This window comes from Nymphalis io, chromosome 9 (assembly GCF_905147045.1).
Source record: "Nymphalis io chromosome 9, ilAglIoxx1.1, whole genome shotgun sequence".
Classification (NCBI taxonomy): domain Eukaryota; kingdom Metazoa; phylum Arthropoda; class Insecta; order Lepidoptera; family Nymphalidae; genus Nymphalis; species Nymphalis io.
In genome coordinates this window covers 5,806,444-5,826,976 of record NC_065896.1, presented here as the reverse complement: position 1 = coordinate 5,826,976, position 20,533 = coordinate 5,806,444, and the positions used below count along the sequence as shown (strand labels likewise).

The window sequence follows — 20,533 nt, the reverse complement described above, 5'->3', positions numbered from 1 at the left end:
AAAGTATTGCTATTAATTTTATTGTATTTAAACATTGTAGCTATGTGTAGGTAACGTTTGGCATAAAATAGGTCAGTATATTCAAAAGCCTCCGTGAGACCGTAATGGGCCACAATACGACGGTGGAGCGGAATCAGAACGAAATATTCCACTCGGTGGAGGCATGGTGACTTCATCGGCACTCCTACATCTCGACAACGTTTTCTCGGGCCGTGGATACGTGAAGTGGATGATAGAACAACATGCCACAAGCTGCCGTATACACTAAAGAGGGGTGCGAAGGCGCATGATTGCTGTCTTGGACCTTGAGAAGTGCCTTGCCATCACGAGCATTATACGACGCGCAACGGGCAGCATATGCGTCTCTCATCTCTTGGTACTTCGATACTTCGGATGTCGTAGATATTTTTAAAGCTTTCCTATTACGCGGTTTTCCCAGGTGGAAGTAGTCTTTGGAAGTAAGCTTTAAGCGTAATGGAAAAAATTATAGAGTCTGAGATCGGATCAAACTGACAAAAATTGTTACCTTAAATCGATCGACGATATATTTTTTTTTACCCTCTATAGGCCAGCGTTTGACCGTTGAGTTGCCTGATGTTAAGCATCAACGTGGTCTAGGATGTAACACGCTTGACTAGAAGAAACCTGTTGACGCTGGATGAAGATGAAGACACCAACGTTTTATACATACGTAAATCTTCATTTTTTTGATTATTTTCTATTGTATTCGATTCATATATCAATATTTTCTTTTATATAGAAATATGACGTTCATAGTAAGTAAGACGACACGACATAAATGTATTTCATAATATTTTATAAATATATTACATTTCCACTGAACATTTTAATTTAGTTTTATATAATTGTCTGTTAATTAACTGCCTATAATATTATTATAATTTTTTCTTTTTTGTGAAATCTCTTCAAGTGATAAGCATGTATTTTACACTAAGTTCTCTTTTGGCATATTTTGTATGTAATTTTTTTTCTAGTAACCTTAAATAATATTATAAATGTGAAAGGGTGTACGTTTGTTTGTTACCCTTTCATCCTTTAACTCCTCAACCGATGATCATGAAATTTTGCATACTTTCTTTTCTTATGAGTACAAAAAAGGTCACAGGGAAAGTACCTACACTTGCACTAAGCCACGGGGGGATATAAGTGTATAAAAAATGTTAAAAGAATCAAATTGTATTGAAAATGCATATTATTGCATGTTATTTTACGCCAAAGGCTTAGCTATAAATACCAGGTTCTTTTGCATCCGAAGCGTGCAAAAATAAAAAAGGGCACTGTTACCTTGCACCGCCTGATGTCATGTTCAAAGCAGCCAGTTTCCAATAGCTAAAAAAACTATTTTTTTCTAGGGCGACAAAAAAGGCAACTCCGAGGCGTGCAGACAGAGGTACAACTAGGAACTGTATGAATTTATATTTGTGAAAAAAAATGGCTGATTTGTTATTCGTTGATACTATCAAGTTTCAATTTTATTTATTATTAATGATTGCGATGGCTTCTTATAGTAATATTCAAAAGGATTCTAAAAAATTTTCTATCCAACTAATAGAAAACGATACACTAGTCGCCTTTTAATTATATCAGAATCAGACACATAAATAATTCATATCGATCAGAAAATTTATATCCGAGGGCAAGTTTTGTGGATAAATAGCTGATTTGTTATTCGTTGATACTACATCAGAATAGTTCATAGAAATATCAAATTTCTGTTAACTTAAAAAAAATGAAAACAGCGCCGTCTAGTGAAAATAATTCCATATACATCGCAGTTAACGTGAACGCTATTGAATAAGTAAAAAAAACTTGAACTAGACACATTAAATTATTTATCATAATATACTCAAATGTGTGTAATAAACATTTTAATAAAGTCAATCGTATTATTTTCTGGATATAGTAGGACACTACAGTGCAGTATTCGTTTTTGTATATAATATAAGTTTTTCCAATTTTAAACTAAAAAAACTTAAGACTTTTAAGAAACAAAATAGAACACTTAAAAGAAGAAGTTAAGAAGTTATACTTAGAAAGTTTTGGCGCATATCTTTTAAAGTTGTGATATACTAACCTGCAATTTATGAAATTCTTATTTAAGTCAAATAACTTATTTTACTTTAATCTGAATGGTCATTGGCCAGTTACTTCCGATGACGCAATAGGTGACCAATGACCGTCAAGATTAAAGACGGAATTATTTAACACGACTTTAAACAACATTTTATAAACTGGATAAGACAACTAGAAGATATTATATTGTGTATTTATAATAATAATAATAATAATAATAAAATCCTTAAAACTCTAAACCCTAACCCTTAAAATTCATCTCACACCGGTTCATTAGCACGACCGGGCTTTCCTTGGACGGTTTTTTTTTGGGACACTCACCTTTGTTTAAGGTTGGCAGTGTCACAGGCCAGCTCTGGGACGTTGCCAGATTCCTCGACAATGCACAGCTTAAAATAGACCAAAGAGAAGTGAATAAAGTTTTTCTTTCTACAAATCAATGTGATTTCGAGTTCAAATCAATGTTACATTCTCATTCTTATGATAGAATACTTTTTTTTAAATAATTCTAATTGTCCGTTTAACCGCAAATCTTCTCCATTAGTTTATATTTCATTTAAAAATCGAATAATTTTTATAAAAAAGAAGGAAGAGCCGTTGAAATAAATTAACATAAAGTTTCTGTGTTTTCTCAAAGTATGTCATTGTTTATTTTCACGACGATACTAATGCCAAGACAAATTGAGGTTACTTGTAATTTACGCCGCTGTAATGTTATGTGATAGCGTTAAATGTCGTACGAATCAATTGTTTTACTGCGGAATCGTCTATTTAAGGTAACAAGGTTTTGGACAAAGCATTCAAACGTCTTAAGAACGAGAAATAAACAGTTTTCTTATAAAAAATAAACACATATTTACGCCCGTCATAATATTTACAATTTAAAAATATATATGAAGTTGTTGAGTTTCGGGGTTTATGTTCAATATAATTTACTCACCAGTTTATAACTTTAACCTTATTTTCTTATAATGATAAAGGAAAATATTTTCAAATAAATTAACTCATATAAGTTTTTTTTATTTAAATAAGTTGAACGTACATACAGAACACTAACATTTGAGATAATGCAATAAGAATGGAATAAAAACAGCTTGTAAATTAGGAAACTTATTAATAATAATTATTATATTTACAATTTGTTGAATAAATGTAACAATTTATCGATTTCACCTCCTTTGTCAATGAAGAATTTCTGCATGGAGTGTCAATATATTTAAATTACTATTATAATTTCTTAGTCATATTTTGATAAGTCAAAGAATATAAAAAATATCGAAATAGAATAAATAATGTTTAATCTTCTTGATTCGAATGTGTCAGTGTTTAAAAAAAAAACGCTTATAAGTAAGTCCGATTTATTTTAGAAGACTATTTATTTTGGAATCCCATTTTAAATTCAATTGATAATAATGATAACGTTAAACAAAAGAACATTCATATTAAATAATATCGGTGAATGCCTCATGTTACTATAAAACAGCCTGCAATTTGCAGTGTGATAGTATTTCATTATATAAGAGGTCGGTATTGCAGGAGCTCATTACACTGTGTGGCCATCACAAAGTAAGACAGGGCCGGTAGTGATGAGTTTGCAAATATTTACTATAAACGAACAACATCCCGAAAATGAAAATGAGTTGATTGATAAAAATCATGATTTTATATAAAATACAATATATATTCAATACGCTAAAAGCTCCAAATGAGAGTATTACTTAATTATTATCAAATAGCGTATATTTATAGATAGACAAAAATAAATATTAAGTAATTAGCACATGACAAGTTTTTCTTTATAATGCTTTAAAATATGTTTATTTGAGGTATATGACATACTAACGAATATAGATCTACATGAGGGGCGGGAAACTAGAAATCAAAGTCAGGGATTAAAATTAATTTGAGAAAGAAACTTATTTCGGTACAAATGTTTAAGTTTTAATTTGTCAAAGTTAATACATCTCATAAAATCTTGTCCAACAAAGTGAACAAAGTTTTAATTACTAGGAGAAAAACTTCGAAATAAATAAAAAGTAAATATTTGAGTATTCGATCAGTCTACTAAGTAATTGATATTTTATTAAATCATTTTTTTAAATTTAAACTCATATTATTTAAAAACAATATTTTTTCCGTATTTCATTTATTATAAAACTGATAATTTATATTTTCGTTTAATTCAAAACTTTGAACGTTGATTATACTTGTAAAAATGTCATTGTGCTAATTACAAAATAGTTCCAATATAAGTAGAAGTATAAGTATATAGTTTGACTAGATAAAGATTTACATTATGTGTTTATATACATAATAATCATATGGCAGCAACAATAACTATTAACCAAATACGATTCAAATACGCATAGAAAAATGCCTAGTTGTATATAGAAAAGTGTTTAAGAATTTTATTAAAATAGATCAATTTCTTAGATATGTTTTATGTTTCAACAATAATATAATAAATAAACATTGATATTTTTTTTTTAATCATGTGGTCCTTTAGTAAGAAATATTTCTAAGCTAATTTGAATCGCACTGAGAAAAAATATACTTAAATAAATGTAAGGATGTTAGTCTCATAGTTCTAAGGAATATACACAATATACAATATCACGCATAACACATTTCAAGCCAGGAATAAAATAACAGTAAAAATCCATCAGAAGTTTACAAGATTAACAAGGCGCAATTAAATATTCACTAATTGCAGAATATATTTTTAAATGTTACACCCTCTCAATATCATGCAGCACTGCTATTCTGTAAGAACTCACTTCGTTTGTCACTTGAGAAATGCTTAAAGTCGACTTACGGTGAAACGCCATTTCGATTGTATTCTTAAAGAATACTTTAATTATTATTCAATATCGCATAAATCATTTTCTGACATTTTACGTACGTGTTCTGTGATGAGTGTCGAGTTTTTCTTACATAATAGCTCTACTGACTTACATTATAACATCGCATACATTAATCGAAAACAGGTAGATATACATCGATAAGTAAGCTAACTAGTTTCAGCAGTAGCTTGATTTTAGACATTATATCATGTCGGTACGTAATTAGTAGTTCAAAGAAGGAAATACATGGATTTAATCAATAAAGCCTGGCGATGTTCTAACTTAAGCTGTCATATTCAACAGAGTTTTTATAAACCCGCTTGCTTTTTAAATGTATGTGGAAGACATTCATAACATAACTTTTACAGCTATTGGTCAATTGAGCACTGTTCAATAGAGAATTGAGAAAATGTCCATTCGACAAGAGTGGCCGTATGGAGTTGAATCTGGAGCGTCATCGACCGATGATTGTGGGCTCGTCGGCCATCGCTAGTTCATCTGTCGCTGCTTTATCGCCTTTCCTTTTACGAGAGTACCAGAGAAACGAAGCAGCTGCAAAAAGGTTCACCAAAACCACGAACCACGCCAAGAAGAAGCTAATGTGGAAGCTGTAAAAAAAAACTTAATCAGTAATAGTTCATACGATAAACTATTAGATTAGCTAGAAATAAAGAATGTAGCATAATCTAGTTGAAATATCTAGTATTTAATTGTATAATTCGCCGATGTACAAGTGTACGTAGCTATTTCTTTTAATTAATTTTAAATTCGGAGCTAAATTGCATGACAAATAAAAAAAAACGTAACCCATGCGTGGGCACACCACGTTTGTTTAGAAGATTAAAATAAAAAAAACCTTTTTTTATTTTGATTTGATTTAATATTAGTTTAATAATATTACATTTAAAATTAAAGTACGTTATAAGTTAAGCTATATCAATATGACTTACTAATGATAGGCACGTTCTGGATAAATAAACTTTAAGTTCTTCTTCATGTGGTCCACGGAAGACATCATTACTTGAACCACGACGAATGTACATGCAGCTATTATGAAAAATAAAACTTGTACTTGCAACACAATTATAAACATAATTTTATAATATCGACATTATAACAAAATTTCAAACTCGTTTTATAAATAACAACAATAAAGAAAAGTACGAGCCCGTACCAAACTAATAGTCGAAGAGCCATTCTCGTGTTTGAAAGAAACTTTAAGAGTTTTAACCACGCCGCTGTTTCACTGCAAGTTGTTGAAAAAATATATCTCAAAAGTTTTAACTTCACAAGGTTTTTCTTTACCGTACAAAATGAATTGAAATTACAAATAAGTCTAATAAAACTAAATTATCGCTTAAATTTGAACTTGCAATAATTGTTTGGATCTTAAAAAAATAAAATAAAACAAAACTTTACTCAGATATTTTTGATTTTAAAATTGATAAAAGATAACCACAAAAAAATTTACAATGAAATAAAATTTTGCATCGCAAGCAAAATAAACAAATTACTCAGGATTAATTCTTTCGAAATTTTTAATTATTTGATTGTTATCATTTAAGTAACAAAACAAATCAAACATCGTAAATCAAATAACATTGACATTGAAATAATACATAATCCGAGGACGAAGAATCGTTAACGTACAAATGTTTAATTTATCGTAACCTTGAACTATTTCAATACGCGAATATTTGCGGATACTGTAAATAAGTCTCAAATTTTCGTTAACCATTATAAAATAACTTGGAGGGTTCTCTTTATTTCCATCTAAAAAAAACATTATCAATTTATTATTTAACTCAAAAATTAACGTGAGTTCCCATCTTACCTAGGATCTATGAATTTTTCAACTACTTTCTGCTCAAAATTTTATGAGTTGTGCAGAGTAAATGTTGAAGGAAAGCTTGCATTTTATAGAAGCAATTCTGAAATATGTGTTGTTTACATTTGCAATGAAGTAGCGTAGTGAATAAAGATTTTATTGTGCTCTTAATAGTAATATAAAGAATGTATTTTCCGATTTTTATATTATATTTATTAGCAACTAAAAATTTCAACCAAAACCGACATTTGCAATTGTCTTCATTGCTATAATTTAAAAAACATATAAATAGAAATAACGCTGTAATATAATAAAAGTCTATGATGTTCTCTTCGAAAATTTTCTGTAAACATCTAAAAGGGCGAATTCGTCAACTAGTTCTTAATTTGCTAATGTAATATTACCAAACACTCACTGCTGATGAAGTGTATGCCAGCGGCGAGACGTTTAAACATGTAACGTGGATTTCTGAAGGTGTACACAGAGAAGCCACATCCCATCGCCATTACAAACAGACTGATGATGCCGAAGGAGATCATTGTTCGTACGTAATCTGCAAAATAATGTATATTTAGATATGTGTGTTATTACAAGGCGAAGATATAAATAGTTGTTTAGAAGGATCAAAGAACCCTATTAACTAAAAATAATAATTATTACGCATTTTGTAATGAATATTAGATGTTATTATGTATTGTTTTTTGACGACTATTTTTATATCACAACTCTGCTCTTATAATTTTAATTTAAAAAAAAGTCTAAACTGAAAATCATAATCCAGATCGAGCTGACATTATTCACCAGCTTTGTAATATAAAATATAGATTAACAATGAAATATTAAAATGACTGGCTTTTACCATAATACGATTATTAATATGGATTATTGTGGATATTTTCATACGGAAAAACCAATTTTCAGTTAAACTTTAAGCTGATCAAATGATCGCCAGTTTCATATTTTCTCTCAGTCTTTTAACGATTTTCGAATTTTTATGATTATTTTTATTATTTAAATTATTTATGACGTTGTACCTTAGGTTTTAAAATTTAAAAAACTAACATTTTTTTCTATTTAAAATAGGTAGCGTAGGACTCTCGATGTAAGTCCTGTTCAGCACCACCCATAGAAATTGGTACTATAAAAATTTACCTCGTCAATACGCCACCGAACTTGGGAACTAAGATTTTACCTCCCTTGCTTATAGTTATACTGGCATATTAACCCCTCTAACCTAAACACCACAATACTAAGCATTGCTGTTTGGTATATGGAATATTATAAGACGAGTGGGTGGTGCCTACTTAAATGATCTTGCAAGATGAAGTCCTTCCACCAGGTAAATCATAATCACATTTTATATATAATGTACTACACATTGTATGTACAGATTGTAACGTAATTAAATAAATAATCAAGAGTATTATGAGTTATGTCGCATGCTGTTTTTAAGGCAAGTTATAAATTCAACGTTCAACACGCTTAGGGTAGCGCGATGTATAAAAATAAGTGCTCCGAGCGCGTCCTGTCGGTATTATAAAAATGATGAATGAATCTAGGGTGAGCTATTTCCCAAAGGCTATTATTGTAAGGATATTAACTTTGCTATGGGAGTAGAATAAACGCAAAGTATAGCAGACCATGAATGTACCTGTGCTGGTCAACGGCTTCCTAACTTAAGTGGAACTTGTTTTACAACGGTACTACAATTCAACCATGGTGATCGTAGTGGTTAGTACTTGTAGTAGATCTTTATCTTTTCTATGCTAGAAATTTCAGTTATACAGCCTTGCCAGAAATTGAAAACGCAATAAACGGTTAAGTTTGTTCTGTCCGCTGGACCAACTCGGCTCTTACGACAATCCGTTAAATATAAAATCCTATCAGGTTGAACTGTGCCGTTAAAGGCGTTAATAGAACTGCTTCACGATCAACGAAGTTAACTAAGACTCTCAATATCAAGTGTCGGGAAACGATACGACGATTAAAAAAGGTTGTTAAATTGTGGTCATCAAACCAATAGTGGGTTCGAAATACTTTCGTTATTAAAAAAATATATATTTTAGACGATTTGTTTTATAAATATTGTAAAACACTGAAAGATCGAGTTCAATATTTCGAAATATTTTGATATTTGATAGAGTTGAGTTCAACAATACCTTAGGTAAGCTTCTTATTTTTCTCTAATGATATTTTTACCGTAACAGTCTGTGAATGTCCCACTGCTGGGTTAAAGGCCTCCTCTCCTCTTTTTGAGGCAAGCACCACTGAATTTTCATGTGCTTAATTTGTGATTATAATTCATCTCGTTCTTTACGGTGAAGGAAAACATCGTGAGGAAACCTGCATGTGTCTAATTTTACTGAAATTCTGCCACATGTGAATTCTACCAACCCGCATTGGAGCAGCGTGGTGGAATAAGCTCCAAACCTTCTCAAAAAAATATTTCTAGTGTAAAATCCACTGAGCCTATTATTGTGCATATAAGCCTCTTGCTAATATAAAGCAGAAATGTTTATTTTGTTCAAGCGAGTTTAATAGGTATTTTTTATTTTGATTTATATAAGACCTAGTCCGATTAAAAAAAATATTTTAGCGTTAGATTCCCTTTTTTGATTCAGAATATAGACAGTGATATGCAACATTTTTATATTGTTATATGTAAAAAAATACGAGCAAGTGGGCTACTGGTGGACATTAGCGCTGTGAGAAATATTAACCATTCCATACGTTGCATATGTGCCACCAACCTTGAGAACTAAGATGTTATGTACCTTGTACCCATAGTTTGCTCAGCAGTGGGAAATTAACGAGACTTTTCTATGAGTAGACATATACCAGTTCTAATAGTCTTCTGCTGTATGTTCATCGCACTTTTGATTTAAAAGTAAACTGCAACCAGTCTACAAAGCAAATAAAACTAGTAGCTTGTCTTCTCTTCCTTTATTTAAAGTAAGAAAACACGGAATGACAAAGAAAAATTTTCACAGTCCATCAAACAGAAGAAATAACAAATGAAAAAACGTCTCTCAAATTTATTATGTAAAACTTACAAAGTTTAAAATATTTGATTCCAAAAAAAGCTGTTTCCGCTAAATGAAGTAAATATCTGTCTGAATAAACGCTTTAAATAAAATCTTAACAATGAGCTATACTGAACAAAACGCAAAAATAAACATCAAAATCGTACATACAAAAGTGTAGACAAATGGAAAACCTCTTTTTTTGTAGTAGGATAAAACGCATTTAACGAAAGTTTTGTTCAAGGCAAAAGAAATTTATTATTTGAGATTTACATTCTAATCGTCGTCCAATCATTAAGGCAGTGCTTACTCCAAGATTAAAATGACGTAAGACTAGTTATAAAAAAAAAGAGACTTGGATATTCTTAATGACCTTTTTAATTTATAATAGTCGTTTCACTGTATAGTCTGGTTGTCATGCTTTTTGCTTTGTATAGTTTATAACTGAAAATTAATTATCAATCTTTTTTAACGTAAGGATTGAGTTTAAAATCGTATATATGAATTTATTAAGATGAAAAGCTTAATACGATCCTTTCAAGTAATAAAATAATACTATTATTATACTTACTGGCTATGTCAATGTCATAGGCGGGATCAGCCGGCTTGCCATTCTTCATAGTCGGCTGCGCTAAGTAATTTGTACAATCTGTAACAATTTTTTTTAACTTTCAAATTAAATGTTTATAACACAATATCATTATTTTCATAACTGGCTGTCTGACCTGGCCTGGCCATTATCATGTACAAAAGATATATTCCATTTTTGAATTTTCATTCGATAAATTTATCATAACTTTGTTTTGAATCATATTGATTTGTTTTTGTGAATGGATTTGAAGTTGTAGCTATTTTTAATTTTAATTTATATATACTTACTTAAGTTCTCAATGTAAACAATTCTTATGTAAATACATTTTAAAATAATATTGATATGTATCTAAATTATAATTGTTTATGCATGTATTGTTTGTATTATTTTATTTTGATGTCTGTTAAAGCTATATATTAATTGTAATTAACAAATTTATTTGCCCTTCCATATATATTTTACAATTTATATGGAAGGAAATTTACCCAAAGGTTGTCTGGAAGTAATCTCTTCTTCACCAATAAGGTCACTTCTTGTGTCATAATATGTAGATCTGTAATTTTTAAATGTTAACCTTAACATTCAAATGTGTCGAGAAACCCAAATATGTATATAAATAAAAAAATAAACTTCACGAAGTGTTACAAAATTTTGGAATCAGCGTGTTGTGGCTCTAAGATTGCAATTTACATTTTGCGTCTGTAGTCTGTTTATAGAGTGTACTAATGTTATCTTGACAGTTCCGTTCACACATCGTCCAGAACGTTGGAGGAATCGGGTCACAGCTTAGTGAGATGAGACGTTTATTGCAACAGTGTTTTTTTTCCAAATCGACACTTTAACTCTATAGAAATAGCAGCAGCAGTTCCTTATTCAAAGGTGATTAAGATTTTTTAACGGAAATTGGACGAAAAAGATAAAATAAAATGTTATACTTATTTGTAAAAACATGCTGTCACATGCAAAAAAAAAAAAGACTGAATGTCTCACTTTGGGATTAAGGCCTCCCCTCCTTTTGAGAAGTTTTTGAGCAAATTTCATATACTACTCTAATGACGGTTGGTTAATACACATGCAGCGGATTTTCATCGAACACATGCAGCTTCCTCATTATATACCTTCACCACTGAACTCGAGATGGATTACAAACAAAATTTAAGTACATGAAAATTCATTGGCGCTACCTTGAATTTGAATCCGCAATCAATGATTAGGATTTACATGTTTGACAACTGAACCGTCTTGGCTCGATGACAGCAACAACGTGCTGGCACACGAGCATGAATTTGTTTAAAAGATAGAATTTACTTATTAGAAAACTATTAAGAAAATTTATTTAAAAACTAGTCATCGAGTGTTTATTGCTTCGGTTAACGAGCCCATAAATCAAAGCTTTAAACAGTTTCGGAAGGTATGTCTGCCTAGGCACGTTATATGGCTTTATTGTATTGTTTTAATCAAACTAAAAATAATTCATCACTTAGTTGAATGACTGACATTTAATTTATGAACAAAGCCTGTAGAACTGATGAATAAATTATGTATAATTAAAATCGAAACATAATTAATTCAAGTAGGCTTTTGTTTCATCATTTTACCGCATTATATTCAATGTAAAGCTACCAACGTTTTAGAACGTAGATTCTATTCGATTCCGCGAATAACCGATTTCAGTGTTTACTCTATTGCACCAATTAATTTTAATCTAAGATTTATATTTCTGAATTGACAAAGCAAAAACCTTTTACAATAAATATATATTTTCTACTTTCAATCTAATCTACATGACTGATATGATCATTTTTGACGACAAAAGAAATCTAACAGTCAGTTATTTTACTGTCGAGGTAATCTATACTAATGTTATAAATATTTGTCTGTTTCGCTTTCATGATTAAACAACTAAGCCGATTTTTTATACCTAATATCTGCTCAACCCCCAACATGCAGGCGGAACTATATAACATCACGCTATGAAGGATAGAGGCGAAGCAGTAGCGTATAATGTGGTTGAAACCACGCGGAGTATCTAGTCTTATAATATCTGCATTCATGGCAGAAGGTTGCGTTTCACTATCATTTAAAAAATGAGAGTCCCATAAACTATTCACATTTTATGGTCGCAACGAAATATGCAATGATAATAAATATATTACGACCACTTTAAACGCTTAGATGGTGAGTAAAAGAACTATTTCTATAATGTTTCCGGTCCTCCGACGAAGACACAAAACAGATGTTCTTCAATCCATAACACAGTACTATTACGTTGACATTTCACGAGCTGTATACTTTTTAAAATTTGAACTGTTTGAAATTTAAATGAAAATGAAACGAAACACAGCATCAGTGATCAAACAATTACAAGACACAAATTAATATAGATAGAAAGACAGCAAAAGCTAATATGTGTGGCTGACAATCTTTAATTTAAAGCATTCCAAGATGACGTTTTACGTAATCGTTTATAACAGTAGTATTTTTAGCTGTCAGTAACAGCTCGCTTCGCAAGGCGTAAGTTGAAATTGAGTTAGTCATTTTTGATGTGATACATGTATTGGTGCGCTTTAGGGTTAAGATAGATTCACATGCCTTGACGGCATACGGCATGACGCTGTCATACGCTGTCAAACAAACTGTCAAACACTATTTCCACCGGCGCTGTCAAACACCATTTCCACCGGAGGCTACTCCCTAGTGTGCGTGCGACTCTTATACTATACATTCCGTTATATTAGATATTGTTAGACTTTCCACTCAGTATTCGCTAAGTAGCAATGCAACGCTTTTTTTTTAATACTGTGGCATGCTTAGGTTAGTTATATATTTCGGAAACGGATCTAACGATTTGACTGAACTTTCGTAATTAGATAAGGTTTTACTTCTTAAGTTTGTCGCTGTACATGGTATTTCTTGAATAAAGAAATTTTTAAAATAAATAATTTGTTATTAATAATTAATTATTAGTGCCCAGCTTTTTGTTAATACGGAAAATATTTGATCAAACATGATGTTATTGCGATGTGACGTAATTAGAAATGTCAATCAATGAAATAAAAAACCGGTCAAGTGCGATTCTGGGGGCGAGAGAGAGGCGAAGGAGGGAGTCGTATTATCAGATTAGAAAATAAGAAAACTTCTTGTAATTCTTAAGTGGAAAATTTACTATGGAAAAAATATAGAATAATGTGAATAATATGTAAGTAATTACATATAAATATAAAGTATGTGCAAAATTTCAGTTGAATATTTTATTTAATATGACACATTGATGACGATGTCCTCCTGACCGATTTTACGCCTACCACCGACGGTAGCCATTCTTAAGGAAGACAACGGCGCAGCGCATATATAATATTGCAAAAGTGTTTGAGCAAACACAATTGCATTCACTATTCTTTCACTCTCATAATCCGATGGGATGGCAAATCTGACAGGACCGGAGAGAGTTTAGGCGCAGAAGAGTTTAAGAGAGAGCCACTAGACTATATATATATTTTTTAAATTCCCTTACCTATGTCCCGAAATCAACTGACCAATTCAGTTTTCATTTATTTACGCTTTACATGCATTATTGGGTCACCGAACTCTATATAAATACCTCAACTGTTTTCGTCCAGTCGGATAAAATGGGCTATGACGGATGGACTCGAGTTAGTTGCTATAAAAATTAGTTTTTTCATCAGATTTATGAAACCTCAAGAAAAGATAGCAACCGTAGAAATTAATTAAAAAACTATAACATCAATGCTATTGATTTTGAGTAATAAAAAATTGTAATCCTATTCCAATATACCAAATAAATTTTAAATATCTTTCATAATAATATATTTGTTACTAGCTGATGCTCGTCCTGTAGGGATATTCTATTAACAAACAAACTCAAAACTTATCGCAGAAAAATCGTGAAATGTCAAAAAGTGATATGCGACAATGACCATAATAATTATAAAATTTTAAGAACACACACAAGATATACAAATCTTCCTGTGTGTTCTATCGTAGTGCCAGTGACAATCTAAGCCGTTGAGGTTATTGAGTAAATTTTAATCAAAATCGGTCCAGCCGCTTATAAGAAATTCAGTGTTATATAAACGTGTAAAAGAATACACCAATATTGTAAATGCAAAAGTAACTCTTTTTTCCTGTCTGTTAGGCTTTTACTGCTAATCCGATTTTGACAAAATTTAATATAAAGCCTATATATATAATACCTAAAACGTGCCTCTACTCCCAACATTAAAATTAGTATATTTTAAAAAGATTTATCTAGTACTATGACATTTATAACTTTTCTATACACAAATGTCATATTTCTGGTATAATATAATTTGATATGGATCTTTTAGCAAGTCTCATCATTACATCACGAACGGCTATTAATATGTAGTAATTTCGTTCGGTTACGTTAACTGCGCACAGCATTGCATTGTTTATTTATTTACGTTTCACACACGCTACATACTAGCTACTATAGCAGAAGGCGACTTGAAAGAACCAGTGTGGTATTTTTATCGGTGACTATAAATCTTATTGTGTGGGTCGCATGGAACGTTTATTTTTTGTGTTAATTTCGAATATTTCTCCAGTTACTAAGTTAATTTTCGATATTCATGCATTGACACTAATAATATATTTTCCATATGAATTATGCGCTTACCTCACGCAAGTCATATTATTTTTGAGACATTTAATATGTATAACTTTTTTTATATTTATGTACAAAGACACATATCGAAATATTTTATAATTAGAAGTCAATATTTTTGGTTGCTAAAGTATTATTATTAGTATTTAGTTCTCGTTATACAAGTATATTCTATTAATTGTCACTGAGTTAACTGACATAGACCTTACTCACACTCGCCGGCTGTCAAAACTTTCTTTTGAAAGATATCGAGGTCGTAGACAATTTTTAGTACTTTTTATAGTTATGACATACTCCTAACGTAACGTAACATTAAATTTAATATCAGATATTTGTAGGATTTTTTCTTAAGAATCACGTGTATGCCTGAAGCGATTTTTTTACGTACAGAATTTACTGATTAACAGTTTCTGTTGAGGTTAGTTAAAGAATATGTTACGTTAGATATTAGAAATCACTTGATATCCCTTTAAATGTTGACAAACATCTAATCATGATATGCTATTATGATACGCCTATCCTTTATAACTTTATAGTTATTATAGTAAATATCGCATATCAGCAATTAATATTTCACGATCCTGTTCTCTGGTCAGTTTCGACCACAGAGAAAAGCTCTACGGGTATAAATTCGGATAAGACAGAAATTCTGATGTATTTTTATATAACAAGCATCCCAAGTTTGTGTAATCCCAAAAACATATTTTTTTTCCAGCCTTTTGCCGTCCACTGCTGGACGAAAGCCTCCCCCATAGAACGCCAACCATCCCGAAACCGGGAATTCTTAGCACCCCCCATCGCACCGTTACCGTGGCCGGTACCGTGGCCGGTACCGTGGCCAGGAATAGTGTGATTACCGGGAATTGGGGGCCGTGAATTTTTGTCGTCGCTCATAGGGGGGTTTTTGCCTTAGTCACCACGCTTGGCAGGCGGGTTGGTGACCGCAGTGGCTGGAAATCTTTCACTAATAGCGCTGCTGCCCGCTATCAGGATTTGCATTTTCGGATTCCAGCATTTGTGTGGTTACACCGCCACGATTTCGGTCGCCAGAGCCTCGTTCGTCGATTAGCAGGATGTACCACGAGCAGGTGAGGTTCACGGTAGAGAGCCTAGGTTGTTATCGGCTCCCCTTAAATCCCTGGGGTTCCTGGTCTCCTCGGTAAGTCGTATATACGTGTCAAAAACGTATATACGACATGAGATGATTTCACTTTGACCAAGTCATGAAAAAAAACATATGTAAATATTTATTTCGGTAATTCTAAAATAACGGTGAAGTAATGAATAAATGAGGTTGCAAATAATGTCGTCTCGGCCCTCCTACAGCCTCGACGCCCGGGGCTTAAAAGATAGGGCACAACCCTGGGGCCGTGGATGCGTGAGGTGGGAGCCCCGCATGTCCTATTTCAGACGGCCCTTAGGAGGACGCCACACTCACATTAGCGAGGAGTTCGGGAGGGCGAAATTACCTTCGCCCCCTGAGGAGAGCTCCGCCGAGGCACGAGCGGAGCACAGCAGGGGAGGGGCCACGGAAGCGTCATATCAACACGATCCCGCAGCCTTTTAGATCCATGCCTAAGACGAAAAAAATCCTACATGACCTGGTTCCTCCTCCAAGGGAGCCGGGTACCTTTCTGAAGGTTTTCACTACAAGAAAAGAAGACTCTTTGGTATAAAAAGTTAAATATAAAACGGAGCATATTTAAATCCTATAATAATTTAACAAAATATAAAGCACTAGCAATATTTATTCTTGCATAATCTGTCTTTCCATATTATTTTCTTAGCGGACAGTAATTGACAGGTCGTTAGAGTCCAGTGTGTATGTTGGTATGTCATTTTAAAAGAACAGTCTTTTCAACACGATATCATTTAATCTGCGATTAATTACGTGGATTAATAAACTGTAATATAAAAGAAACTCACTCTTACGGACGAACGTGGGGATGTTAATAAAAAAATTAATATTACAAACTTCTTTATAAAAAAAGTACTTTGTATTGTAATTTAATAAGAATAAAAAAAAAGAAAAAAAATATATCGTGTGGGCAGAACAAATCATGTGCTGTACGATGTCTCATGATTGACTAATTAATCGCATTGTAACATTGATATAACTAATCCCTAAAAATTAATTACTTTAAATATTATTACCCAACATGTTTGGCAAGAATACAAAATATTTCAACGCACATGTTGATTATACAAAAAACTGTTAAATTTAACATAACGGCATCACGCAACGACTTACTTGTGTAGATAAGTTTGCACACTAGTGTTTTTTGCTGCTTAAGGATGCAATTCTATGTGTAAAATATACCTATAATAGATTTATGTGTCATTGCACAAGAAAATTAAGTTATTTTCTTCAATATGCCAATAAACATACTTAATTTCTAAAATAAAGCGTTTCAATTTTGACCATAAAACAAGTATGGTTTTGGATTTGCGCAAGTTCCCGGCCATAAGCTTTCGTTAAACCGTGCAAACAAACAAATCTGTCTATGAAATATTTTGTTCTGTTCGCAATTTCATTTGAATCTAAATATATTGTTATCAGACTAATTAATATAATTTTGTTGAATTCATTATAATTCATTAATGTTTAGTATGTACACAATATACATATATCTCATTGTGTTTTATTGCTATATTTTTATTATTACACAGCACATACCTTACGTTTGTCTACATGTGGCTGAGGTTTTGGTTGATCTGAAGTTTGAAATAGCGACAGAATTGTTAGTATTATAACAATAGATAAACAGAAAAGTGAAACTAATTGCGGACGTCTGCACTACCATGGTTAAATTTATGAAGACACGTGAAGCGTTACTAGCACATAATCACTTATAACCGATATACAGAAAATTCATATTGCTTGAAAATTTTCTAAATCGAGAACGTCTTGCTTATAATCTTGTTTTGCTATAATCATGACATTTACTTATTTGAAAATAAACCAAGTTGAACTTGGTAGAGTATTATGATTTTTAATATTATAACTTAGGATTTAGTAGGAACAAATAGAAGTTAATATTTAGATAAATAATATTTACTTATATTTTTAAAATGTTAACTTTTAAAAATCAGTTTCTGTTCTTAATTCTAATCAGTAGTCATCACTTTTATATTTTACAATCTAAATCGACTTTGCTCAAAAAGTTCACGTGTATACGTAATACGGGTTACCCCAAAAACAGCAATCACAATCACAGAAAGATAAATAAAAAAAATCACGTGAAATGTTGAAGGATGGACGTGGTTTGTTTAGATTTCTATTTTTTCTGATGTGAAAAGAAAACAGCTTTTGATAGAAAAAGTAAACCAGCGGGAGCTAATGGAGTTAGTGAGTGAGCTAAAACAGAAGGCGGTCCAGGAAAAATAAACTGAGATTGTTCCGTGCCTCGCAGTATATTAGTCAGTTAACGAGATTGTTACTTATAACACGAACGAACCAGATAATTCAATTACTTAAGCAATGTATACACATTAATATAAAACAAAAAATATTTTATAGGTTATATTTATAGGTTCTCACAAACACACTTGGATCGTCATTTAACAAGGTTAAAGTAAAACTACGTTCGAAATGTAGGTTCCACCGAGAAGACCACTAAAATAAAAAATAAAAACTAGAAGTAACGCAGTAATTACTCTTTTTCATCAAACAACAATGTTTATATATAATCATCATATAGGTATACAATTGTAATATGTCTGATAAATTTGTTTTACCATTAAATCAATCGTACGTGTTCATAACATTATTATTATTAGTTTATATTGTCGCTGGCTGACGCATTCGCTCTATAATGATCGAGCAGTACTCGATAAATAATGAAATCGATTCATTTAATGGTAATAGAAAACAATTACTTCCATTTACTGTTATGACGATCATTTTAATATATCTTATATAGAGAATAATGTTGGCTTAATTTTAATTAAAAACTAGAAATCTCTCAGAAGGCAATTTAATTTCTAATATTGACCATTGTATTCATTTAGCTCAACCGCTAAGCTGCGTACAATCTAGCAAAAGGCCTATAGAAAAAATTAATTCTTTAATCTTTTAATAATATTTTACATCAAAGCTTTAATAGAGAAGTAGAAGAGTACAATACATTCGAATATATATCGAAAATCATACTACAACGATAAGATTTCTATATATTCTGTCTCTTTTATTATTTAAGTAAATGAACAGCAAAGTCTGTTAGCCTGTAAACATACAATTTTTTTATAGAAAAGGTTGGCGGACGAGCATACTTACTTGATGGTAAGTGGTCACCAACTATAATAAACCATATGCCATATACATTGGAATTGTAAGAAATGTCAACTATCACTTAAATCGCCAATGCGCCACCAACCTTGGGAATTAAGATGTTATGTCCCTTGTGCCTGTAATTACACTGGCTCACCCACCCTTTAAACCGAAACACAACAATACCAAGTACTGCTATTTTGTGGTAAAATATTTGATAAGTGGGTGATACCTACTCGGACGAGCTTGTTCAAAGCCCTACCACCAGTAACCATTGCTGGGCGTAGGAATCATATCTAGGAGGATATGATTTGGAGCATATTTTAGCAAACACGCTGGCACAATAACGTTTGGTAAATAAACATACAGTAAACCCTTATCAGATACATACAGATTTCATTGTGACGTTTTTCTTCATCATCTAGCATGAAATTAATTCTAAACACAAATTAAGGACATGAATATTTACTGGTTGTTTCCCAAGTTTGACCACGCAATGTAAGATATACGTATTCTAAAAATTGGTTCAGCTTTGTTTATTTGTAGAAGTATCAGCGCAGCGTTGCTTGTATTACAATATTATTATAATTAAATAGTAATCTGCTATATGTATATCAATTCTTGTTGTATGCACTAAGATCGCATATATAATAATTATCTTTAATATACTAAACAGTATAACTATAATACAAACACTATTTAACTCGACCAAGTAGGTTTTATTTGGATTTTTGTAAAGAAAATAATTATTTTTACTATTATCCTTAAAATATATTTAAATTGAATATTTAACGTCTTCCAAAATGCAAATCTTTTTTAATGACTAAGCTGCAATATCTTTGACTAGGCAAAGTATTAAAAGTTTAAATAATAGGAACACGATTAAGTCCACTATTGATTACTTCATCTCAGTCGGTTCATGTTAAAGTAGAAAATACAAAAATTAAGATATTTTATTGGACTATATAACAGAACGGGAGTAGTTAGTAACTTTCAAAATACTTCCGACTTTTTAATATTTATAAATTGTTTAGTCAATTATGATTTTCCATAACTTCAATTGTTTTAAAGCTTTTAGAAAAGAAAAAGTGTTTTGGGTATGTTGGACTAAATCTTATTTTTAAACGGTAATTATTTATCTGAATCAACTTAATATTATATTGAAAATGTCTTTAATTTATTTATTTTATAATTGTTACTATAGTGAAAGGATTCTAGATATTAGTCGACAGTAA

General features: G+C 31.4%; 1 protein-coding gene across 1 annotated transcript in view; it reads right to left on the bottom strand.

Moving 5' to 3' along the window:
• Positions 1-3,115: 3,115 nt before the first annotated feature.
• LOC126770830 (uncharacterized) overlaps positions 3,116-20,533 on the bottom strand; it is a 43,154-nt gene continuing 25,736 nt past the window's right edge. Inside the window, exons 4-7 of the mRNA XM_050490422.1 lie at positions 10,360-10,437; positions 7,181-7,318; positions 5,888-5,984; positions 3,116-5,545 (exon numbers count right to left, since the gene is read on the bottom strand). Of these exons, the coding sequence (XP_050346379.1) occupies positions 5,392-5,545; positions 5,888-5,984; positions 7,181-7,318; positions 10,360-10,437 (467 nt within the window). The 3' untranslated portion in view covers positions 3,116-5,391. The remainder of the gene's footprint in view (positions 5,546-5,887; positions 5,985-7,180; positions 7,319-10,359; positions 10,438-20,533) is intronic.